The sequence below is a fragment of the Cornus florida genome, unplaced genomic scaffold, assembly GCF_030987335.1.
Source record: "Cornus florida cultivar Cherokee Brave unplaced genomic scaffold, ASM3098733v1 CherokeeBrave_3.0.0_Hap2_Chr10, whole genome shotgun sequence".
In the NCBI taxonomy this organism is placed as follows: domain Eukaryota; kingdom Viridiplantae; phylum Streptophyta; class Magnoliopsida; order Cornales; family Cornaceae; genus Cornus; species Cornus florida.
In genome coordinates, this window is record NW_026775580.1 from 115,775,628 (window position 1) to 115,802,455 (window position 26,828).

General features: G+C 38.7%; 2 protein-coding genes across 2 annotated transcripts; both read left to right on the plus strand.

Moving 5' to 3' along the window:
- Positions 1-1,317: 1,317 nt before the first annotated feature.
- LOC132277793 (eukaryotic translation initiation factor 5A-like) lies at positions 1,318-9,107 on the plus strand. The gene is made up of 5 exons (XM_059779640.1): positions 1,318-1,645; positions 7,767-7,889; positions 8,018-8,074; positions 8,517-8,591; positions 8,720-9,107. Exons 1-5 carry the CDS (start codon positions 1,523-1,525, stop codon positions 8,822-8,824), a joined length of 483 nt encoding a protein of 160 aa, XP_059635623.1. The 5' UTR covers positions 1,318-1,522; the 3' UTR covers positions 8,825-9,107.
- Positions 9,108-15,318: 6,211 nt separating this feature from the next.
- On the plus strand, positions 15,319-17,498 carry LOC132277794 (coniferyl alcohol acyltransferase-like). Its single transcript, XM_059779641.1, has 2 exons — positions 15,319-15,853; positions 16,387-17,498. The coding sequence occupies exons 1-2, from the start codon at positions 15,416-15,418 to the stop codon at positions 17,341-17,343; spliced, it is 1,395 nt and encodes a 464-aa protein (XP_059635624.1). The 5' UTR covers positions 15,319-15,415; the 3' UTR covers positions 17,344-17,498.
- Positions 17,499-26,828: the final 9,330 nt, after the last annotated feature.

The following is a 26,828-nucleotide window of genomic DNA, read 5'->3' on the forward strand; positions in this document are numbered from 1 at the left end:
ATGATTTGTCTAGAATTTCAAATCGTTATTTGTATTGTATAAGCAATGATCACACCCACTATAATATTATATATGGGCCACAATCATTTTGTTCAAGACTTCCATTTATTTGTTAAATGCTTGTGCTCATTGCCAAAGCTAAATTACTTCACAAACAACAATAATAATAAAGATTACTAGAGGCTTATCAGAAAGAATTTTTATCCATAATTGGAACTTTTTTTTTGCCTTTTAACATCTGACGAGTGTGTTAATTATAAGCTCCTTCTTGGCTTCTTATGGGTATCAGGGTGATTTTTAAAGAACCTCTCTCTCTCTCTCTCTGGTGTTTTGTTGGGTGTGTGTGTGTGTGTGTTTGCGTGTGTGTTTGGGGAGGGGCATATAGAAAAAGAGAAGAACTAGGTCTAAAAATCTTAAGATTGCTTTGCTAAATTTTGGTGATGCAAGCCTCATGACAGCAAATTATCTTACGATGGTGACCCTATATTAAGGCTGGAGAGACAACATTTGCCTTGGCCCTTGGGCCTTACTTTGGTCTCTAGTGGGCCTCTGCAAGCCCGAGCCTGCTGTGGAGTATGGGGGGCATTCCCTCTTAGTGCAAGATCCTTTTATTTCAAAAAATAAGATATTAATTGCAAAATATTCATGTAAATATATAAATTTCGCAAGTTACTATTCAAATCTTGCATTATTTTTTGATAATTGAAGTTGTGATTTGTTATATCTATAGTTCAAGGAGATAACGTGGGAAAAATTTATATAATTCTCCTAAATATATTCAACATGTTTATTTTTTATTTTAATTACTGACTAGAAAAGGTTCCCCGTTTTACCACTTCTATCAATTTGAACTAAATTCCATTTAATATATAAAGTGAGCAACATAAGATAAGTATAATATTAAAAATAAATAAATAAAAATGGACTATTATTGAAATTGGATTAGTCAAGAAATAAAAATGGACCATTATTGAAATTGGGTTAGTCAAGATCTTTGTTATGCAAATCAACATATTTCAATCAAAAAACACTACCGAATAAATATTCATCACTCAAATATATAGATTTAAATGGTTTCCATAATAAATATTAAAATGAAAGCCAAAAATATGAGATTTCAAAATTTAGGCTCAATCCCTCTCTTACTCTATTAATGGCACTTTTTCAATATTTTCGAAAAACAAGTGGCGGTCTTCTTCGTATTTATTTATTGGGTTACACTATCCAACTGGTTCTTTAACTCTCTAGATTTATCACAGACTACAACAACATGCACTAAAAATGACAAATGTTGAATGGTGGGAGGAATAAAGATGATCATATGATATATACCTTTCATCAAAATAGACGACAATCATGTAATGGACCACACTGCCTGAGTTTGAATCATTGATCTGACGGCCCCAAATTCATCTCCTGTCGCAGTAAAAACCCTAACCAGTATAAGTGTTTGTGATCGACTGAAACAGTTTTTTACCCTACCTTCCTCAAACCTCTTACACAGAGAAAGCTCTAGAGAGAGATGTCCGACGAGGAGCATCACTTCGAGTCCAAGGCCGACGCTGGGGCTTCCAAGACTTATCCACAGCAGGCTGGAACAATTCGCAAGAACGGATACATCGTCATCAAGAACAGACCTTGCAAGGTCACTCTCTCTCTCTATATATCTCTCTCTTTGTTTTTCAATTTACCAAGTTCGTCTTATTTCTTCAAATTTGATTGTTTATTAGTAGTGTGTTTGGTTATAAACAATTAATATGGGTTTGTACTTAATTTTCCAGATCTCTGATGGTTTTTTTGATTCTTATTGCAATTTATACATAAAAACGTTATATGAGTGGTGATTTTTGTAAGAATTGATGTCCCTTGTTATTGAATCTTTTTTGCTCATTTGATTATGATGAATATATATATATATTTTCTACCTACTGGTCCTGTCCATTGACGGTATTGGCGTATTTAAAAAGAATGGGTGTGTAAAGCCATTGAACACAATGTAACTACAAATACGACAACTTATACACAACAATTCATATTTGACAATTATCTATACAATTAGGATAAAATTACCCTGACCTTTTAAGGATTACCATTACCACTTTCTCTCTCCATTTACACATTTCCCTCTCTAATTCTCATCTTCATCTCTCTCTATCATACACACCTATATATATACACAGACAACCATCGCCGGCAGCGGCACCACCGCCACTGCCACCAGAGAATCAATGTTTTTTCCGGTGAAATACCGGCATCATTTGCCAATCTGAAGAACTTGACCCTTCTCTATCTGTTTGGAAATAAGCTTCACGGTTCGATACCCGTAAAACAAAGAACCCAGTTTTTGAAAACTTCCCTGACTCAATCATCTTTCTCTGATTCGACGACCGACACCTAGGATCTGATCCACCTCCTGCTCCACGACCATCAACACCACAGATCCAACCATCGCCACTTCCAACCCCACCACCCGAAACTATCGAACTCCGGCAAACCCATTTATGTACATCACAAAAGCTAAGAAGGACGGTCTAATTCTCCATTGATGATAAATATCCGAAAAGAAAGTGTCAAAGTACTAATTTTTCAATGTTTGGTTGTGAATTTGGAGATATGTTAATGATTTAGTAAGAAAAAAGTCATTGTTCTTTGCATTGAAGACCAACCTAGCCTTGATACGGTGTCCACCTTCTATGTTGTTGCATAATATATATATATATCTATATATATATATATATATATAGTCCTGATCTCTTGCTTCTCATGGAGTAAGAAAATTAATCCACACTTTTTATATAGACCGTTAGATTAAATTTAACGGTCATTTTTCAAATCCACCTTTGGCCTTTCCTTTTAACACAAAACCACTCTCACCCTATTTTTAGTTTCTATATTTAATTTTACCATAACCACTTACGTAACAATAAAAAATAATTATCAACTCTCTTTCCATTTTTTCGTGCGTTGAATTTGAATCCATGGACAAAAGTGTGGACAAATGATTACTCTCCATGAATAAGGTTGTGAGAAGAGGTTCACCCATTTTTTTTTGGGTTACCTTGTTGTTTTTGAGGTGGATTCTATAGTCTTACCATAGTCAGTACATCATCATCATCCAATAATGAAACTCACAAATTCACAGATTCAATAATGAATTTCACCAAATGCCCAACTTTAATTGAAATAGAAAGAAATTTTGTTCAAACTTTAAATGAAATTTTCTTCAATTTCAATTTCAATTAATCAATTCGATATTCCAAAATGCAATATTACAGTATATTTTTTGATAGATTTACTTATACTAGGGAAGTATATTAATTTACTTATACTGAGAACAACAAGATGTTTTTTAGGAAAATGCTATAATATCATACTGTTATTGCAAAATTGAAAGATACAGGTATTATTTTTCTTTCAAAGAAATATCTAAATAAAAACAATTTTTAGTAAAATATACTAGTATTATTTTTTTTCCAAAGGTTTCTATTTTTAGTTTGATAATTACCTTTTATTGTTATAATAAGTGATAATGGTAAAATTAAATATACAAACTAATAGGGTGAGAGTGGTTTTGTGTTAAAAAGAAATACCATAGGTGGGTTTGAAAAATGACCGTTAGATTTCATCTAACGGTCTATATAGAAAGTGTGGATTAATTTTCTTACTCCATAGGGAATAAGATCAGGACTCTATATATATATGTGTGTGTGTGTATTTGTGTGTATATACATACATATATATTTGCTAAATATGTGTATATTATGTAGAGAGATAGTGGATGGGGTGGAGGTAGAGGTTGCCAGAACAATTTGCCAGCGGGTGGAGGGCGGCAGCGATTAATAACATGGTGGCGGTGGGTTGTGGGTGGTGGGTGGTTGGGGTGGCGAGAGAGAGAGAGAGTTCTGAGGGTATTTTGGACCAAAAAGGGGCATTTTTTGTGGGACCGGGGAGTATTTAACTATGTAATTTCTTGTCATTTTGTTTTTATTTTGTAATCTAACAATTCTTCACTGTAGTGATAGTTGAAGAGAAGTTGTGGATATGAGTTAGACGATATTGTAGACCTAACCTGCAAGGGCCTAGCCCAATTAGTATATTCTCCTCCTCACTCATGGGAGACCGTCTTACCTACCAGGAAAAATTATGATAATAATTGTTGAGGCTGAAATTCGCGCAGTCCGATACGATACCGTTTTCCTACAAGGAAGAGAGGAGAAGATCGATGAACCTTGACGGCACCGGTGTGGTGCCTGCCAAGAGCTCTCTGACGATCAAATTAGTCACGGAGGTCTAAAAGAAGGCAGGGATTCATAATAGTTTTTTCGTCATACCTTCTTTAATAGTTTGATGCCCTATTTATGGCTGTCGATTGGAATCAAAATTGATCATTCCGCTGATGTCGATGGTTGACCTTATCTTCCGCTTGTGCGAAATCATAGGAGATTTATTACCAGATTTGTCGGGATATGATTTAATCCTTTTGACCTCCTCCAGTTATAGTAGGATTATTCTTACCTATTGAACCTCGTCAGATTTGATTTCATTATCCTTGATAATGAAATCTAATCAATCTTATCGAGGGTAGGGTAGGTTTATATTTTTCCCTATCAGTTGCCCCCCATTCCCAAGCTTGTACGTCTAGCTTTGAGAATGTAATAATAATAATAATACTTTTTTTTTTTTTTTTTTTCAACCCCGGTGAATAGTACGGGTACTATTCCCGAGGGTACTATTCACGTAAATAGTAACTCAGGGAATTTTTTTTTTTTTTTTGCACCCGAGGGAACAGTACCCTTGGGTACTGTGCATGAACAGTACCCCCGCGGATATTGTTCATGAATAGTAATAATAATTTTTTTTTTTGGCACCCGAGGGAACAGTACTCTTCCTTTTATAAGGGAATAAATTATATGAATTTCACTTCTTAATAAGGGAATTGAGCTTTACAAGTTTTACTCAGCTCACCTCTTTAATAAAGGATTTTTATTTACTATCCCTTATTGTAAAGGGATATTAATTATGGGATTCATCCAACCCAGGTCCTTGTAGTACAGGACATTCATTTATTATCCCTTATATTACAGGGATATGGATTACGGGATTCATTCAACCCGGGTCCTGATAATACAGGATACTTATCCCCTATAGTCCGGGGATATGGATGACGGGATTCATTCAGCCCGGGTCCTTGTAATACAGGATACTTATCCCCTGTAGTCCGGGTATATGGATGACGGGATTCATTCAGCCCGAGTCCTTGTAATATTGTAATATAGGACACTCATTTACTATTCCCTTATAGTACGGGGATACGGATTACGGGATTCATTCAGCCCGGGTCCTTGTAATACAGGACACTCATTTACTATCCCTTATAGTACGGGGATACTGCACGTATAAACTAAAAGGAATTTTATTAAAGACCATCATTATTAAAAACAAAATAACACGTGATGGAGCTACCCTTCATTTAGAATGATTAACTAAGATGCCCCAGTCTTTATTGTGAATGACTTGATAAGGCTAATTCCAGCCGCGAGACAATTTCTAGTCGGTATATTCATCTGAGTCATTCTCATGATATGTGCTGTCGCTCTGGCTGAAGAAGGATTTCTTATATTTGGTATTATTTTCATCCTTGGCGAGAGGGGCTGGCCTTTTCTTGTCCTCTCCTTCCTTCCGTGCACTCATGGTGTCTTCAGCGTTGATGTGTTTTTGCGCTCTGACCAGCAACTCTATCATGCTGGTGGGAGGTTCTTTTGATAAGGAGAACAAGAATCTGGAGGTTTGGAGTCCTCCTATGAAAGCGGTCAAAGCTACCTTGTCGTCCGCCTCTTCTACCTGCAACATCTCTGCGTTGAATCGGGTGATGTATTCCCAAATCGACTCTTCCTTTTGTTGCTCCACGGTAAACAAGTAGGTAGCCGGCCTCCTATGCCTCTGACCTACAATGAAGTGGCTCACAAACTGCTTACTCAATTCTTCGAAGGTGTTGATGGTTCCTGGCTTCAACTTGTTAAACCAAACTCTCGCTGATCCCTTAAGTGTAGTGGGAAAAGCTCGGCACATGATTTCATCTGGCACAACGTGTAAATGCATAAGAGCTTGAAAAGTTTCCAGGTGATCGAGGGGATCTTTGGTCCCATCGAAGCTTTCGAACGAGGGCATCCTAAACTTGCTAGGTAGTGGACATTTCATAACGGCGGGACTGAAAGGCAAGTTGGTCCTTTGTACCAGGTCATCTACGGCGGCAGGACCTTTCTCTTTCATAGCCTGGATTACATCTTCCATTTTTCCCTTGAGATCCTTGATCTGCAAGTCGAGATGGGTAACTTTCTTTGTCTTTTCCTTAAGACAGAAGGCTATGCTTTCCGGAGGTCGGGAACTCCGTAGGAGAGATGGGTGAACCACCTCTCTATGTCGGGTTCCCACCTGGCTTTGTTCCACTTCAGTCTCATTTTGGGGGGAATGATTATCCCTCTCTTTAAGATTTTCATTACCTCCGTTTGGACTTGAGGGATCTTGTCTTGGAAAGTTTTGTTGAGCCGGTGGAACAAGGTGTTGCAAGAGCGTTGCATTTTGCTGGATCAACTGGTTCATACCCTGACTCAAAGTTTGAACCTGTAGTTCTAACGCTGCAAGCCGTGCCTGGTCGTTTGGGACGTCCAGGTTTTCACCCAACTCTACCCTTTAACCAGATCTCTGCGACGGTGTTCCTTCGGTAACCATACCAGACTGCAAACGTATATACCCAACGAGTAATTAATTGATTCAAGGGAATCGTCGTTCCCATAGACGGCGCCAACTGTTGAGGCTGAAATTCGCGCAGTCCGATACGATACCGTTTTCCTGCAAGGAAGAGAGGAGAAGATCGATGAGCCTTGACGGCACCGGTGTGGTGCCTGCCAAGAGCTCTCCGACGATCAAATTAGTCACGGAGGTCTAAAAAGAAGGCAGTGATTCATAATAGTTTTTTCGTCGTACCTTCTTTAATAGTTTGATGTCCTATTTATGGCTGTCGATTGGAATCAAAATCGATCGTTCCGCTGATGTCGATGGTTGACCTTATCTTCCGCTTGTGCGAAATCATAGGAGATTTATTACCAGATTTGTCGGGATATGATTTAATCCTTTTGACCTCCTCCAGTTATAGTAGGATTATTCTTATCTGTTGAACCACGTCAGGTTTGATTTCATTATCCTTGATAATGAAATCTAATCAATCTTATCGAGGGTAGGGTAGGTTTATATTTTTCCCTATCAATAATAATAATAATAAGTTAAATAAATAAATAAAGTAAGGTTGTGGGTAAGGTTAAGTGTTTCAAATTAGAGCAGTTGAAAATAGGAGGATTTAAATTTCGAATGGAATAAATTTTCTCCAGCTATAATTGTTTATTAAGACTTGATTTCTTGTGTTAGAATTTGCAAAAATGTCGCACAAGAAAATATTTTGTCTTATGGCTGCAGAACTGGCGAGGCTTACATAATGTATTACTCCTTGGAAGAGTATATTGCTATTAGCCTCACCTCTCTGTGATTTAGCTAGATTCTGGAAATACACATCCTTACTGATATTGCAGATTGACCACCCAAAATAGTTGGTCATTCTGTCATTGTAGTGTTTCTTTTTCTCTAAAATATAACAAAGCAAAATATGGTTTCCTTTCCTATGTTTTTCAAGTATTCTGCTACTGATTTTTAATTTCTCTAGCCAATTATGTTCAAGACTTTAACTGTTTGTGTGGTGACTATGCTCCAAATAGGTTGTGGAGGTCTCTACCTCAAAAACAGGCAAGCATGGACATGCAAAGTGCCACTTTGTTGGAATTGATATATTTAACGGAAAGAAACTTGAAGATATTGTTCCTTCATCTCATAACTGCGATGTAATGCTATTTCTTTTTCTTTTTATTTAAACTCTATTTTTTTAATTATTATTATTTTTTATGATGCCATCCCCCAGTTCCCCAGCTGATTGACTTGTTTGTCAAATTATTCATTTATGTTTGGTCAGGTTCCCCATGTTACTCGTACTGACTATCAGCTGATTGATATCTCTGAAGATGGTTTTGTAAGTCATTTTGTTACCTTTTAACTATGAAATATGGCTTCATAGCAATGACAAGCGTACTTTGTATACCAACACCCTAACCGTTCATAACGCCAAGAGTCAAAAGATCATGTGGTATTTGATTTTTAAGTTAGATGGGACTTTGATGTGGGGAATTCAACCCATTCATGCATGCTCGTGCAAGTTTCTCTGGTATGGAGTGGCATATCTCTTGGATACTACATTTCGACCTATGTTGGAATATCGAGAAAGCTAAATTTTAACGCGTGTATGCCAGATCATCTATGCTGAAAAGGATGTCTGCAATTTTTTGGGGATAGTTAAAAATTCCTCATGTTACCCGTACAAAAGTCTCTGTGTATTTGAATTTGGTGGTTAACTGGTTGAATTCGCTTGTCAAATCTTAATGACCTTAACCAACTTGATTTTGTATCTAACTTAGGTGAGTCTCTTGACTGAAAATGGAAATACCAAAGATGACTTGAGGCTTCCCACTGATGACAATTTGCTTACCCAGGTATATGTAGAGATACGGGACATTCCTTTAATTTGCTTTTGTTTTGAACAGCTTAAGATTATCTCGTGTGTCTTTGGTTTCCTGCATGGATTGAATTTTGGTTTCAAATTTTTGTTGTTGTTGTATAGATTAAGGATGGGTTTGCAGAAGGAAAGGACCTCGTTGTGACAGTCCAGTCTTCAATGGGAGAAGAGCAGATCTGTGCCCTCAAGGACATTGGTCCTAAAAATTAAATATTTGGCCTTGGCTATAGGCAAAACTAGTTTTATGTAGAAATTTTATTTGGTGTGCAACAAACTTGTTGTAAGATGGGTCTTTTGTGAATGTAATCAAGACTTATTCTCAGGTTTGTGTGAGGGAAAGGATGGCTTCTTTGGAAGGACGCTGCCGGAGTATGAAATTTATATAGGTTGTACTGATTTAGTAGTATGTCGGTCATTTTTTTTTTTTTTTTTTCCTTGTACTGTATTATATTTTTCGGAAAGTCTAGGACACGACATGGTCACTTGAGCGACTTGTTTATCACTAACTAGGATTCAAATGCTTAATGTACGTGTTGACATACATGATCAAATCCACTGGAAACTGACGAATCTCCAGGATTATAGGCATATGGATTGTGAAATTTGTAAAGCTCTCCACATGAAGTACGAAGCTAGCAATGTAGCTCATTATTAGTATGGCTGATTATTGTTGGATTACGCTAATTTGCCAACTTTGTTTGTAATGGAAAAGATGGCTCCGAACGGCGAACATATCCCATATTTATGTTTGAAATGGCTTAGTGTTAGAAGCAAATCTCCTGATCAACAATTGGGGCTTGCAAACAACGATCTATGGGCCTCTTAATGAAATTGGCTTGGAGTTTTTAATTCAACCCTTTATTCGAGCTTTATTGGGCTCGGCTTGAATTTGTACACAATATATACAGTAATATATATGAGTAGATTACTTTATCCAAGTGATAATTTTTAACCTTATGTTTTAATATATAAACAACTCTCCAACTTTAGTGTAATTACAATTAAAAGGCTGATGGTTCAAAAAAAGTTTGGGAATTCAAATATCCATAAAACTATAGGAGGCAAAAATGGGTGTACTCGTGTGTGAATTTCTAATATAATTAACTATATATAATGATTGAGTAATATAATACTAAATTATAAGGGAAGATTAAATTTTGGGACATGGTAAGGTAAGTATATAATGGTAATTAAATACTAGTAGTATTTTAAAAGTGCACTAATGAATACACTAGTATTTAAGAAATGATATGGTATTGTGGACTTATGCTACTACTTATAATTAGTTAGTAGTATAATAATACTAGTATATTACAAGTGAGGACTGAGGATTGAGGAGTAAAAAGTGTACGTATTGTTTAATAGTTTATTACTAAATGATGACAAAAAATGATATAGTTGTGGGACCAAATAAAATTGATTAATTGTAGGAAGTTTGAGAAATTAAGGTTGAAACAGACATTAAATATAAATTCCATAATCTAGGGCCCACACAAAAAGGTAAAGGACCTGAGGAAGGAAATGTCCAACATCCCCGGTTGTTTTCACGAGAGGTTTGTCGCTGCTTTTTTTTTTAAAACTCTTTCTGCTATGCCTTTCAAAACTACTAGTATTGTAGTATACGTTCACAAATCACACTTTGAGACTAGTCTTTGGATAAATACCATACCAATTGTCTCTCTCTCTCTCTCTCTTTCTACGGCATGCAACACATTATTCATATCTCACAATATCCAAACCACATAAAAATAATAATAAAAAAGTTGTTGCGACGAAGACCACTCATTTAGTCATTTTGTCATTATCACCGGCCAACCGGCATGGACCAACAATGGAGAAAAACTACTGGCTGATGCCTCCATTATTATTATATATATATATATATATACACACACACACACACACACACACACACACATGCATATACACATGTGAAACTTGGTGACCCAACCCAATTCTTTCCAGCCTAATTCAATCCAATGCCCATTTTACTAGGAATGGAATCTTTCTTCATTTGCGCCAAACATTTTTTTGCATGTTTCACATCAATTTATTTTTTCATACTATTCTTCCGTGTTCATCACCTAGACACACTCCTTTTTTTTTTTTTGGCTCTTTCAAAAACATGGTACACCATTGAGGATTGCTGGGGCAGTGCTTAGTGTCTTTTCACACCCCTGGTGGTTTAAATTATATTAAATTCTTATTTCCTATTTTTATAAAACACTAAAAGAATCATTTTTTTATAAACAAAACTACCCCATTTCTTTCCTCTTCTCCGTCAATTTAAAAGAAAAAGAAAAAAGAAAGAAATAAAAAACGAAAAAGAAGGAAAAAACTCATTTAGCTAAGTAGTTGTTTATCACACACCGGATATGCAATAAAAAATCATAAGAATCAAAGATCCATCTAACTCCATCATTCTCTTATATATAACAAATAATAAAGCTATGCATGAAACATGACATCGATTGACTTCCAAAGTAATCGCAATATATGAATTAGAGTGTGTGTGTAATTAATTCGATATAAAATAGGTGATGGACAACAGATAATAAAGCTATCTCATGCATGAAACATGACATCGATTGACTTCCAAAGTCATCGCAATATATGGATAAGAGTGTGTGTGTGTGTGATTTAGCTAAGTAGTTGTTTGTCACACACCGGATATGCAATAAAAAATCATAAGAATCAAAGATCCATCTAACTCCATCATTCTCTTATATATAACAAATAATAAAGCTGTCCCATGCATGAAACATGATATCGACACACACACTCTAATCCATATATTGCGATGACTTTGGAAGTCAATCGATGTCATGTTTCATGCATGAAATAGCTTTATTATTTGTTGTCCATCACCTATTTTATATCGAATTCGAATATATAATTGTACACACACACACTCTAATCCATATATTGCGATGACTTTGGAAGTCAATCGATGTCATGTTTCATGCATGAGATAACTTTATTATTTGTTGTCCGTCACCTATATTATATCGAATTCGAATATATAATTGTATTCGGTCAAGTGATGCTTAATTTGTCCCATCAATTGAGTAGATGCCAGTTGCCAAATGGAAAAGAGATCAAATATGTGCTTGGTTTTCATAATGTTAATATGTTGCTCTGTGACGTGGCCACCTTTTGTCTTTTGAAGTGATATAATGTACACGTTTATTATTTTCTTCCTCAACAGAGCAGTAAAAAGTGTTGTAGAGTAATGTATCTGGTTTAATCATTAATAAATTGAATTAATTTCATTGATTACTCCTGAGATTTGGAGAGAGCATTTCAATAATGTGTTTACTCCGCCGCACAAGAAACTTCAAGGGAGATCAAATAAAGGTCAAACTTTTTAGTGTGTAATTTATCAAAACTTTAATTTATCCAATAATCATATAGAAATAATAATTTAAACTCTCAAAATTGAATAACTCCTATTTACTGTATTTGTGTAAATGGTTGTTATTGTTTAAGTCAAATAAAGCGATAGTTAGAATGAGAGCGAATTCGAAAGCGGGAGCATGAACTTAAGAGATGTAGAATTAAGTTATAAGCCGTGAGAATTTGAGTAAAAGCGCACACAGAGCATGAAAGCGGGAGAGCGCGACACCTGTTGAAAAGAATTGTGTGATTTAGGTTATTAATATCCTGACATCATAATAAAATAATAATAATAATAATAATAATAATAATATCAATTATTACTCATATAAAATTAATTAAAGGGTAAAGTACATTAAACCCCCTTGAACTATTGATCATTTACAAGAAACCATCCTGAATTACAAAAAAAACCCCTGAACTATGATATTGTTGCAATTTACCCCCCTGAACTATGATTTTGTTGCAATTTACCCCCATGACATCAGCTTCTGGCACCGAAAATTTTGAAAGACCAGTTTACCCTTATAACACACAGCGTCGTTTTAACTTATACACTTCTTACGTTTTTTTTTTTTTTTGCCAAAAGATGCTTTTCACCCAACATAACCCAAAACAGAGAGCTAGAGAGAGAGAGAGAGAAGAGCCCAAAGAAATCCGAGGTCGGCGGGATGGCTGGGTCTCGGATGATGGCGGCTTGTGCGCGGAGGACTCGGCTGTGATGAGAGCTCGGTTGACTCGGCCATGAACTATGGAGGCAGCAACGAGCTCAAGGGGGCTCAGCGGGGAACTGTGGATGGCTGTGTGCTCGAAACACGGACGGCGGTATGCTAGGCTATGGAGATGGCGGAATGGGCCGGCGAGCTTGGAATGGATGGTGGAATGGACCGGCGAGCAAGGTGGCTGAACTGCGGGCAAGGCGGTGACGGCGATGGGCTGACGCAACGGTGCAGAGAAGTGCGATATATATGGCCGACGGATCTGGCGGGTGGTGCAACGGCTATGATGGAGCTATAACAGGAGACCCACCGATCCCAGCAACAAATTGCTCAGCTTCATCGTCCCTTTCAGTCAATCAATTCGCGCAGATGGGGTAAACTGCAAAAAAATATATAGTTCAATGGGGTTTCTTGCACATACCCCAATAGTTTAGGGGTTTTTTGCAACTTTTATAGTTCAGGGGGTTTTTTGCACATACCCCAATAGTTCAGATGGGTTTTTTTGTAAGTTTTATAGTTCGGGGGGGTTTCTTGCACATACCTCAATAGTTCAAGGAGGTTTAATGCACTTTATCCTTAATTAAATTTGTTGATATTTTTATCATTTCTTATTTTACATGTGTCAGATTAAAAAAAAAATTAAAATAAAAAATAACTTAGATTTTGTAGAAAAAAAAGGTTGGTCTGCAATTGTCAAGCCAGAGAAAAAAGTTGGTCCACTTGTGACGTCAAAAGCTTTAATACCGTATGACGTAATGAAAGACCAAAAATTGATCTCACACGATTTACACGAGGCGGCCTGTAGTGAGGCTTTTTAACTATATTTTGTGACCCACACACTCTCATTTCGATTCCACTATAGATAACACTGTGGGTCGATTCTTGTTAACGGGAAATTATCAACTATGTGACGTTAAGTCAATCACACGCAAATAAATAGTTACACACTTCTTTGTGTCTTTCACTTGGAACATGTACGTAAATTTGAGATTACATTGTATATGTGGTCTATAATTTTTGATTGGGATAATCACCCATTCTCTAAACACATTTAAGATCGATCACATGGTGTATGTGGTCCCTAATCATGTACTAATAATTACTGGTTTCTCTTAATACATTTGAGATCAAATGGTATATGGGGTCCTAAATGTGTAATAATTTTGAAATATTTGAATATTAGAAGTGTTAAAGTGAATTACTTCACTTACTTTGGTTGTAACTTATGAATGTTGAGGTCTCACTCTTTTATATTTTGATATTTATAAATAATCTAGCAAATCGACCTCAAAATATCTTCCAATAACTTCTGGTTCGGACAACCAACAGTTCTTTGTGCGTGTTGTCCTTGTTGAAGTTCGGCCCATAAATCATTTTACTTCTGTTGTTTGGTTTTCATTCAAATCACATCTCAAAATAATGAGAGCAAATCTCTTATGTGTAGTTGCCATGAAGTTCCTGATGTTTGTTTTACTTGGCTAACATTTGGTCACTTGGGTCTTTAATTCGCACGACTTGAGACCGCGTTTGGTTGATGTGACAATTACAAAAGTAAAGAATGTTAACTTGTTTGCTACTAGCCTTTCGGTCGACGTCTGGTCCTTAGGTGTCGACCGATATCTTTAATTTTTTGGACTATATCTATGTGTAACATTAATTATTCAACACTAGCTATGTGAATACCTTCTTTTAATGGTAAAGGTGGTAAGTATAGTTTTTTTTTTTTTTTCTTCATTTATATAGGACTCAATCGACGTGAAATGGCTACATGTCGACTAGTGAGGAGCTTTCGGTCAACCCGATTGTGTGACATTAATTATTTAATATTATGTGAATACTTTCTTTTGACGATGAAAGTGGTAAGTATGGTAAAAAAAACAAATTTCTATCATCTTGGGATTGCAATTCTGAATTTTTGCCTATTATAATTTGGGTTAAAAGATAAATTGGAGGGTGGTTTCCTCCTCATGTTACTCTCAACCACAACCCACTATTTAACCATAAGGCAATTAAGACTTTTAATAAATTAATTATTTTATACAATAAATACAATAATTCTTTTATTAATTAATATAATTTTTTTATACTAATTGATTATATATATGTATATATATATATATAAATAATTATTTATGCTTCTTATTAATTACCAAATTAAATACAAGTGCTTTTGTTTGTATCAATTCAAGCTTCTTTTAGTTTTATCTTATAATTATCCTCTTTTTTAACTCTCAACGATTTCATATATTTTGAGTTTCTTCTAATTTTTATATTCTTTTGCATATCAATTCTTGTTCAAAATTTTGTACTCTGTAATTTATTGACTTGCGCGCTTTTGTTGTAGATTTCCATCACAATAAAGTTATAAAAAGTTAATAGTATTTTTATTTTTCTTTGAACTTATTGCAAATTAAGTACATAGAACAAATTTTAAATAAAAATTATTAGAACTGTATTAGGATAATTACTGTTGGAATGCCTAATTTGGCGATTTAGCTGTTGACCTTAGACTGCATCAAGGTGGCCCTGGAATTTTTACTAATGATTGTCCACTCTAAGGCCTTATAAATACTATCCCATCTCTTCTTCATCGACCATAAACCCATTGCAAATACTTCTCTCCCTCTCTCACACACACACTGGAGACATACACACATTACATAAATAAGAGAGATCGAGTTAAAAAATGGATGGAGCAAAAGGAGATTTCTCAGTGGAGATGAGGAGGAAGGAAGTAGTGGCAGCAGTGTTGCCAATGAAAGAGCATCGGCTGCCACTCTCCAACCTGGATTTGCTCCTCCCACCCGTGGACGTGGGTGTTTTCTTTTGCTACAAGAAACCCGTATCCGCCACCGGAGAAGACAATATTCCGTTCACCTTCACGTCCATGGTGTGTGTTCTCAAGAAGGCCTTGGCCCAAGTTCTCGTGTCCTACTATACGTTTGCAGGGGAGGTAGTGAAGAACACGGTGGGTGAGCCAGAGCTCCTCTGCAACAACTATGGGGTTGTCTTCCATGAAGCTTTCGCCAATATAGAGCTCCGAGACCTCAACTTATATAATCCTGATGAAAGCATCGAAGGCAAGCTGGTTCCTAAGAAGAAGCAAGGGGTGCTCTCTGTCCAGGTCAGTATATCAATGAATCCATTCCCGCCTCTCAGGTGCTTTGTTCACTATGTCTGGAGACCACATCGTCTTCATGTGGCTTCATCTCCAACTTTCTCTTGTCCACAACACATGATATATAGGATGTTAATTCTTGTCTTCTTACACTTCATTTTTTTTTTTTTTTTCGGAAGGTCCTTACACTTCATTTGTTATCATATTAACTCACATGTATGTACTTTATATAATTTTTTTTTTTTTTTTTTTCATATATTTACTTAATATAATATTTAAAACATATTATAAAAGAAATAGAAATACAAAATAGTTTTTTTTTTTTTTTTTTTTTTTTTTTTTTTGAGTCAAATTAATTTAAAATGATTTAACTCATTTAGCTGCATTTTTTTATTTTTTATTTTGTTAAAAGTTTTTTAAAAGAAAAAATATCAGAACACTAAACAATGTGTGAATGGGTGACCAATGCAAATTAAGATATATATATATATATCATTGAAAACCGGTGATATATGACTTTGGATTGAATATGATGACAGGCCACCGAACTCAAATGCGGAGGGCTAGTGGTAGCATGCACGTTCGACCATCGGGTGGCTGACGCCTACTCGGCCAATATGTTTCTTGTATCATGGGCGGAGACGGCTCAGTCCAAACCACTCTCTCTTTTTCCGTCATTCCGGCGATCTCTTCTCAACCCGCGACATCCCGGCCGTTACGACCCCTCCATGGACTACATGTACGTGCCCATCTCCGCCCTACAACCTCCCAATCCATGCAACCAAGTTGATCACCTAATAAGCCGCATCTATTACGTGGAAGCTGAGCAGCTCAGTGAGCTCCAAGCTCTTGCCAGAGGATCCGGACAGAAGAGGACTAAGCTCGAGGCCTTTACCGCCTTACTGTGGAAGATAATCGCCTCCGGGGAGGGTGGAAGCTGTAAGAGGTGCAAAATGGGCATTGTGGTTGACGGGCGGACGAGGCTCAGCGGAGGAGATGGCAAGGAGGGGGAGACAATAAAAACTTACTTTGGGAATGTGTTGTCCATCCCGTTTGCGGAGAAGACGGCCGGAGAGCTGAGGGAGAGGCCGTTGAGCTGGGCGGCGGAGGCGGTTCACAATTGCTTGGAGAGCGCAGTGACAGGGGAGCATTTCTTGGGTTTGATAGACTGGGTGGAGGCTCACCGTCCGGAACCAACTATGGCAACGATATATGCCGGTGGTAGCTCGGAGGAGGATTGTGGGCCAGCAGTGGTGGTGTCGTCAGGGCAGAGGTTTCCGGTGGCAAAGATGGATTTTGGGTGGGGGAAGGCGGCGTTTGGGTCGTATCATTTTCCGTGGGGCGGAGATGCCGGGTATGTGATGCCAATGCCAAGTGCAGTGGGGAATGGAGATTGGGTTGTGTACATGCACTTGTTGAAAGGACAATTGCAGATGATTGAAACTCAAGCAAGTCATTTGTTTAGGCCCTTGGCTAGTCATCATCTTTGCTTTTGATCTTTAGACTCAGTCATTATAATATGATTGTATGGTCATGTGTCCTCACTTTTTGAACCTTGTATTACGAAAGAAAAGTGAAAAGAAAAGAAATATTAAAAAAATAAAAAATAAACCAGTATTTTGATTCTTATTACGCACTACTTTTAATTTTTCAATAATTCCTTGAATCTTCTCTTCTACACAGTGCTACTCCTGTTAAGAATATATATATATACACGGATCATATTAAAGAAATAAGAATATATATCAAGATTTAAGGTTTTATTTGATTTGACAAGTTTGAAATTATTAGTTATAAATTTATAAACATCCAAAAATATATATATATAGTTACCATCTTCAACCATATAATAGAGGCGGATGATTGAATAATAGTAAGACATGTACCGGAACAAAACTGGTACAGATCCCTAATTGAAATAATTCTAAGACACGTCCAGAGCAAAACTGACATAAGTTCGATCGTATTTGTGGGGTTGGACTCCAACACAATTAAGCAATGGTCTAAATTTTGGTGCGAGGAACAACTTTGTGTAATGTTTGTCTTGCGTTTTCTAACGGTTAATGTGTTAACATGATTAAATTTATAGAGTCCAAATCAGAAGTGCAAACGGTTCGATACGGTTCCGACAGGAACCAGAACCGGACAGTTCCTTTAAAGTGAAATCGGAACCGGAACCATGTGTGCATAGAACCGAACCAAACCGTGAATACCGGTTCGGTTCCACAATTCTTGTTCCGGATACTGAAGAAAAGATGAGAGGATGAGGAGCGAGGATTGAAAATGAATGAATGAATGATGAGAAGATGAGAGGATGAGGAGCTGAAGATGAGAGGAGGCAGGGGCGATGAAGAAGCCGCCTAATTTGAGAGTTGAAACTTGAGATGAGGGGAGGTGATGGTTAGGTTTAGGTTTAGAACTTTAGATGAATTTTTGTTTTTGTGGTTTAGTGTGGATCACGTGTTACTGATTTACTGCAGTGCTGGATGAATGTATGGTATATTGGTATGAATGAGATTAGTAGAAATGTAATTAATAATATATATAATCATATATATATATATATATACACACACACACGGTTTCGGTTCTTAACGGTTCTCATGGGTCTAGAACCCGAACTGTGAGAACCGGAACTGAAGCCACGGTTCTATTCCAAGGTTTTTTTTTATGCACCCCTGGTGCAAATTAAAGAATTCTTCCTCCGGAATTATAGATGGATTGATTTGATAGAGTTGTCCATTTTGAATTTTGTAAGTAGATAGTATAGCCAATAATCTAGTAGTTAGTCCCATAATTAGGATGTTGTTGGATTAGTTTTGGCAAAATTGGGCTCCAAATTACCTATTTTGGGCGAGCTACGGTCTTGACGAATTAAAGCTTTTATTCAAGTGTCACTGGGCTCCGCTTGAACAGAAAGGACAATTGGAGGTGATAAAAAGTAAAGCTGCTCATTTGCTTAGGCCCTTGCTACTCTGTCATCTTTAGTTCTGTTCTTTGGACTAAGTCATCATAATCTGAATGCCACACATTTCATATCTGACATGACAGTATGGAAAACCAAAAACAAAATAAAAATCGTTGTGACAAAGACCACTCATTTTGCTACTGCCACTGTCACTACACTACAAACTACCCAAAAAAAATGTTTGACAGTGAAAATTGTTTGCTTGATATTTGACATTATGATTCCAATCTTGAACTGAAATTCTTCCAAATATAAAATGAAATCGTGCACAATGAATATCTAGTCAAATCAAGTGATTTAGAATGCGTTAGTGTTTATGTGTGGGTATTCTTTTTCGCACACATACCTTGATTTTTTTTTTTCTTTCATTGTATATCCATTGCCATATCCTTGTCTTCTTCTATTATTAATATTAAGTTTAATATATTTTTATTACATTTTTAAGTTCATCAAAAAAAAAAGTATTTTTCACATATATCAATTTTTTTAAAAAATTCTAAAATATATTATTTTACTTTTATTGAAATTGTCGGAAAAATCTACACTCTATAACATAAGAGACATTTACTATTGATAACTTGTATATGAAGTGCAATCACATATACATAAAAACAAATTTTGCTTCTTTTATTTTTTTATTTTCAAATGCTAACATATTTATATGTTTTCATTGTTTCCTCGAGATACCATGTTTGGACATATGATATATGTTTTCATTGCTTCCTTGAGATACTTTTCAAAAAAAAAAAATAATAATTCCACGAAATGCCAAACTATTTTTGGCAAAATTTTTCATTTTTATTACATTTTTAAGTTCATCAAAAAAAAAGTATTTTTCACATATATCAATTTTTTTTAAAAATTCTAAAATATATTATTCTACTTTTATTGAAATTGTCGGAAAAATCTACACTCTATAACATAAGAGACATTTACTATTGATAACTTGTATATGAAGTGCAATCACATATACATAAAAACAAATTTTGCTTCTTTTATTTTTTTATTTTCAAATGCTAACATATTTATATGTTTTCATTGTTTCCTCGAGATACCATGTTTGGACATATGATATATGTTTTCATTGCTTCCTTGAGATACTTTTCAAAAAAAAATAATAATAATTCCACGAAATGCCAAACTATTTTTGGCAAAATTTTTCACAATATTAATAATTCTTTGTCAAACTTATTTCAAATGATCTTTTTATTTATTAATTTGTTCTTAAATGTTCTTCATCAATTAATTGCATGTCTCTTTATCTACCGGTCTTGATTATAAATCTAACAAAATGTTCATATTAGTAATATGTTAGTTAGTTAGTTATTTATTTCATAATTTTTAAGTCTTAGCACCAAATCAATTAGCTAGTGATAGATAGGTATTAGAGATTGAAAGTATCTTAGTGTTGAATAATATATATATATATATATATATATATATATATATATATATGGTCCTGAATTCGTATTTTAGTGTGAAGGTAGACAACCAGTATGACATAATAATATCACATGCTTGAAGCAGTACGACAAAATGAAAGGGAAATTAAGAAGATGGAAAGGCATATATATGCACTTGGACATTTGATCTGCTAACCCTTCATGATTTAATCTCACACCATTTTCACGAGGCTGTTCTGACCACACAAGAAAAAATATCTTAAAATATCAGGAAGATTTATCTTTAGATATGTATATATATTGAGGAGGCCCTGGATGACATGGGCCAGGTCCGACTCGCAAAACACAACCTTCAGTCCGAACAGCTGGGTCAGCCCATAGAAAGACACTACCATATGGGCCGAGCGGGAGTAAGCCCATCAAGAGTGACCAGGGCTTACTGAGGAATAGGCCCAGGTCCAGCAATTAGTAAATATCTTGTAAATATCTTGTAAATATCTGGTAAGTATCTATAAATAGGAGTTGGAATGAAGAGGATGGGGATCTTGATTCGGGTTGAGGTGTAAGAATTCTAGAGAGAGAAAGAATAGAAGGAGTTTCTTGCATCTTCAATTGGCGCCGTCTGTGGGAAACGCATAAAAGTTTGGTTGATCAATGAGGAGTATCGAATGGATTCAAACCAATTCGGTTGATCGAGACTCGATCTTGCGGATTTGAATCCAGATCTGAGCGATTGTGACCTACTCTGGAGGAATTACGATTCTTGAAGCTTTGGCAGGAGTGACTTCAGATCTACGCAACCGCGAGTTGCTCGATTGTGACAGGATCTGACGGATTTAGAGTCCAGGCAATTCAGATCTTGTAAACAGTGAGCATAATTCGTAGAATTAGAAGCCAGATCTAAAAATTCCTACTCACGAAGCTTAGATCTACTCGCGAACTTGAGATTAATGCCTTTACTCCGTTCGGGAATAATGATAGGTGAAAGCTCCAATCCGATGGAGGCTGTCCAGCAAACAAAGCTTGAAGAGTTGATGAATTTGATTGAAGCTCTCAGAAAAGAAAATGCAGAATTGAAAGCTGGATTGCAGCATCGGCAAATACCCGCAGTTTCGCATCCGCTTCCGGTCGGAGAAGGAGGTGTTCCATCTAGTATCGCGCATCAAGGCGATCAGAACGAGAACAATCAGTCAGCTCACCACCGTGATGAAAGGATGATGGACAATTCGCCGCCAAATGTTCGTCGAGTTGAAGATCACGAAGGCTCGACTCACGTTGATCCGCAGCGGGAAAGGTTTGACCGAGAGGAAGTGATGGAGGTAGATCGCCGTCGAGTAGCGTCGCCTTGGCAGAGAGAGTTCATAGAGGAACGGTCGTTCGATCCGTCTTACCGGCCCTCCATGGTTACTGTCACTCATCACGGTTTGGAGGGCAGAACCGTAACTCACAGAGCTACCACTGGACTCCAGAGAGAGAATGAAGCTCTCCGATCCGCAGCTCGGACGGTGGATTCACCATTCACCGACGAGATCTTGAATGCGCCGCATCCAAGGAAGTTTGCTATGCCAGTCTTTATTCTGTTTGACGGAACAACCGATCCGATCGATCATGTGTATCATATCCAGTTGAAAATGGCCCTGAATACGGAAAACGACTCTTTAATGTGCAAATGCTTCCCTACAAGTCTGGCCGGACCGGCGCTCAGCTGGTTCAAAAACTTGCCTAGGAGCTCCATTGGCAGTTTCAGGGACCTGTGCGATCGGTTCATAAGCCAGTACTATGGGAACAAACGCCCGCCGAAGGACATCTCGAGCCTGTTCACGATGCGGCAACACAAGGATGAACGGCTCCAGGCCTTTCTTACCAGGTTTAATCTCACTAAGAGTATGGTAATCGAATGCCATCCTTCTACGGCAGTTCAAGCCTTCAAGTTAGCCATGACACGCGGAACTCCGTTTCACACCAGTCTGGTAGTGAATACGCCAGCTACCATGGATGAACTCAATGAGAGAGCCGATGGCTTTGTGCGCCTCGAAGAAGAGGAGGCAGCTAATGCTCGGACAACGTCGCTTGTGTCGACCGAGGAAAAGTCCAAGGCAAAGATCAGGCAGAAGCAGGCTCAGCCGCAACGTCAGACCACTTGGAAGGCCGAAAAAAGGACCAGGGAGGAAGAGTTGATTACTCCGCTGAAGGTCACTCTGGCGAGGTTGTATCAGGAGAACAAGGACAAGTTTCATCCACCACTGCCAATTAGACAACCCCTCGAACAGAGGGATCAAACTAAACATTGTGCTTTTCATTCTGATTTCGGACATCAGACTAACGAATGCAGGAACCTGAGGAGGCAAGTGGAGATGTTGATAGCTAGAGGGGAGTTTGCGAGTTATGTTCAAGGCTCGGCGATGGAGCAGAATCGACCAGTGGAACAAATAAAAAGGAGTCATAAACAAAGCTCCCACAATTCGCAACTAGTTCGTATAATCAATGCTATCCATGGTCGACCCGAGCCTAGTGAAGAGCCAGATGAGCTGCTACGGGTGCGCCTGCGGCAGGCGCAGATGAAGAAAAGGGTCGGCAATGTGACCACTCTACACCAACAGAGCCCGTCAATGCAGATAAAGTTCGACTGGACAGACCTGCAGCGTGTTCAACTGCCTCATGACGACCCGTTGGTAGTCAGTTTGACAGTGGCAGAGTGCTTGGTGCGCAGAGTTCTGATCGATCCTGGGAGCAGTGCGAATGTTATGCCGAGGGACACATTTGACAGGCTCGACATTAAACCAGAGAGGCTCAAGCCCACCGGAAATCCCTTATTAGGGTTCGATGGGAAGAGGGTGGAACCCGTCGGGATGGTGGAAGTAGAAGTTCAAGCTGCAGAGCGAGCTCTTATGGAAACTTTTGTGGTTGTGGAAATTCACCCCTCGTATAATCTCCTGATGGGAAGAGGATGGATTCACAGAGTCCGAGGTGTACCCTCAACTCTGCATCAGGTCATGAGGTGCCTCGGGCCCGATGGAGATAAAGTGATAGACATTCGGGGGGATCAGGTCGCAGCCAAAGAGTGTTATTCCGTCACACTAAAGCATGCAGGGAAGGGAAAGGCGCCCGTCTGGTCGACAAGCCCCAGATAGCAATTACAGGAACCTCCACTCGAGCAGAATAGGGTGGAGGAGTCAGCCGACTTGACCGAGGAGCCCCTTCTGGATGTGCAGATCGATCAGTCCAGGCCAGAACGAACTACCAGAGTGGGTATAAGACTGACCAGAGAAGAGCAGCAAGAGCTAGTGGATTTCTTATCCCACAATGTCGACGTATTTGCATGGAGTCACCTCGACATGCCTGGAATTAGTCCTTCCGTCTCCTGTCATTCCCTGAATGTCAATCCTAATTTCAAACCAGTGAAACAGAAGCAGCGAAGATTTGCTCCAGAACGTAATCAGATCATAACGGAAGAAGTTGATAGGCTGCTTGATGCGGGATTTATCAGAGAGGTGCACTACCCTGAGTGGTTGTCCAACGTCGTTGTGGTGCAGAAGAAAAATGGGAAATGGCGCGTATGCATTGATTTCACCAATTTAAACAAAGCCTGCCCGAAGGACAGTTTCCCGTTGCCTAAGATTGATCAAATGGTGGATGCCACCACGGGGTATGAGCGTTTAACCTTTCTGGACGCATATTCAGGTTATAATCAGATTCCTATGGACCCCGCAGATGAAGAAAAAACCTCTTTTGTCACCGAGCGAGGAACATACTGCTACAAGGTTATGCCTTTTGGATTAAAGAATGCGGGAGCAACTTATCAACGACTTGTCAGCAAAGTTTTTAAGAATCAAATGGGTAAGATTGTCGAAGCCTATATTGATGATATGGTGGTGAAAAGTAGGAAAAAGGATGATCATCTGAAGCATCTGCAAGAGGTATTTGATGTACTAAAGCGATATGGGATGAGGCTCAATCCGACCAAGTGCTCGTTCGGTGTGAGTTCCGGGCAGTTTCTGGGACACGTGGTCAACCGCAGGGGCATCGAAGTTAGCCCCGCTCAAGCAGAGGCTTTGATTAAGAATGCCGAGCCAAAGACGATCAGAGAGGTGCAAGCCCTAACAGGACGAATAGCTGCATTAAGTCGATTTATTTCAAAGTTGTCAGACCACTGCAAACCATTCTTTGACACGATTCGGAGCCATGGAAGGCAGGTCTGGGGGGATGAGCAACGACAGGCATTGACTCATTTGAAGCAATATATGCAGAATCCGCCAGTCCTGTCAGCCCCAGAACCGGAAGAAAAGTTATTTCTATATCTTGGAGTATCTGGTGTCGCGACGAGTGCCGTTCTGATTCGTTGCAAGGAAGGGGTGCAATACCCAGTATTTTATGTAAGCAAAACACTGATGGAGGCAGAAAAAAGATACTCAAAGGCCGAACGGGTGGTACTTGCACTTGTAAATGCAAAAAGAAAGTTAAGGCATTATTTTGAATCCCACCCCATAGCTGTTCTAACAACTTTCCCAATCAGAACGCTCATGCACAAGCCAGAGCTCTCGGGCAGAATGACAAAGTGGGCCATAGAGTTGAGTTCATTTGACATAACGTACGAGCCGAGAACAGCTATTAAAGGGCAAGCGGTGGCCGATTTCCTACTAGAATGTGATGCCGAAGATACGGAAGAGGACCTTAGAAGCGGCTCTTGGAAACTTTTTGTGGATGGCTCCTCTAACCAGACGGGGGCTGGGATTGGGATCAAACTGCAAACCCCAGAGGGTACTTCCTTGAGCCAAGCACTCAGACTTGAGTTCCGAGCCACCAATAATGAAGCGGAATACGAGGCGTTGCTAAATGGATTAAAGTTGGCCAAAGAGCTACAGATCAAAAGTTTGACAGTGTATAGTGACTCGCAGCTGATTGTTCGGCAGGTAAATGGTGAGTACGCAACCAAGGATGACATGATGGGGGCATACCGTTCTGCCGTTCTGCGTAGAGCCAAGGACTTTGCAAAGATTGAATTCATACAGTTGCCGAGGGAACAGAATGCAGATGCAGACCGTTTAGCATGCAGTGCTTCAAGTTGCGGTGAAACATTGGCGAGGGTGATTCCAGTGGGAATAGTGACCCAGCCGTCCATTTTCGAAGAACCGATGGTCTCGGACCCTTGGCAAGTCAACGTCATACCGTATGAACCGAGTTGGATTGACCCAATCATTACCTATATTCGAGATGGCGTTTTGCCTATGGAAAGGGATGAAGCTAGGAAACTCAAAAAGAATGCTGCCAAGTACGCCATCGTGCGGAACCAGCTGTACAGAAGGTCCTATTCTGGCCCGTACTTGAAATGTGTCACCCCCGCGGAGTCGCAGCAGGTATTGCGAGCTATTCATGAGGGTGTGTGTGGCAATCATTCTGGGGGAAGATCGTTAGCGCATAAAGCAATGACACAAGGGTATTTTTGGCCAAACATGTCAAGAGATGCGGAGGAGTTCTCTCGAAGGTGCGATAAGTGCCAACGATATGGACCAATGATCCACCAACCACCTGAAGAATTGCACGTAATGGCCTCGCCGTGGCCTTTCGCGCAATGAGGGATGGATGTGGTCGGTCCTCTGCCAACTGCAAGAGCTCAGAACAAATATGTGTTACTGGCCACGGATTATTTCACTAAATGGGTGGAGGCAGAACCGTATCCTAGCGTGACTCAGACTCAGGTGAGACGATTTATCTGGAACAACATTATCTGCCGCTTCGGTGTTCCCAGAACAATAGTCATGGACAATGGCACAAACCTCGACAGCAGGCAAGTAAGAAAGCTGCTGGAGGAGTATGGAATCAACCAGAAGTTGGCTGCAGTAAGTCATCCTCAGGCTAACGGACAAGCAGAAATCACAAACAGAACCATTTTCGCCTGCATTAAGAAGAAGCTGGAAGATCATAAGGGGAAGTGGTTGGATGAACTCCCGAACGTTCTATGGGCTTACAGAACCACCCCAAGGCGGCCGACTGGGGAGAGCCCGTTCGCGATGGCGTATGGTACCGAAGCAGTTATACCGGTTGAGCATTTAGTCCCCACTATCAGAAGCTTAGCATGGAGTCGAGATCAGAACGACAAGATGTTAAGATTGAGCCTCGACATGATAGACGAAAGGAGGGACGCAGCGGCTATAAGGCTAGCATCGTATCAGCAAGTGCTGGCGAATAGTCACAATAAGAGAGTAAAACACAGGGATTTTGCCCCGGGCGATCTGGTTCTGAAAAGAAAGGTGGGGATGGTCAAAAAAATGATGCCACCCTGGGAAGGCCCATACAGAATTGCAGAAGTCATTGGCAAAGGGGCATATACGTTGGAAACCATGGCGGGAAAGTTAGTCAGCAAGCCCTGGAACGCCACGTCTCTGAAGAGGTACTATCAATAGAAGCTAAGTTCTGGTTTTAATTGGATGTTATTTGTTGTCAATCAAATACATATGAATGAGCAAGTTACCGGAATTTACAAAAAAAGAAGAGAAGAATTTTCTTTTCCAATGGTCTACTATAAAAATTTAAAGCCAAGTGGCAAGTGGCATTCTAGCCGAGCGCCAGGCACTTAAGCAAGATAAGTGGCAGCTGGCACTATAAGCCGAAC

Coding starts and splice junctions, on each gene's coding strand:
- LOC132277793 (XM_059779640.1), top strand. CDS start 1,523: ATGTCCGACGAGGAGCATCACTTCGAGTCCAAGGCCGACGCTGGGGCT. Junction 8,075..8,516: donor ATATCTCTGAAGATGGTTTT/GTAAGTCATTTT, acceptor TATCTAACTTAG/GTGAGTCTCTTGACTGAAAA. Junction 8,592..8,719: donor ATGACAATTTGCTTACCCAG/GTATATGTAGAG, acceptor GTTGTTGTATAG/ATTAAGGATGGGTTTGCAGA.
- LOC132277794 (XM_059779641.1), top strand. CDS start 15,416: ATGGATGGAGCAAAAGGAGATTTCTCAGTGGAGATGAGGAGGAAGGAA. Junction 15,854..16,386: donor AAGGGGTGCTCTCTGTCCAG/GTCAGTATATCA, acceptor ATATGATGACAG/GCCACCGAACTCAAATGCGG.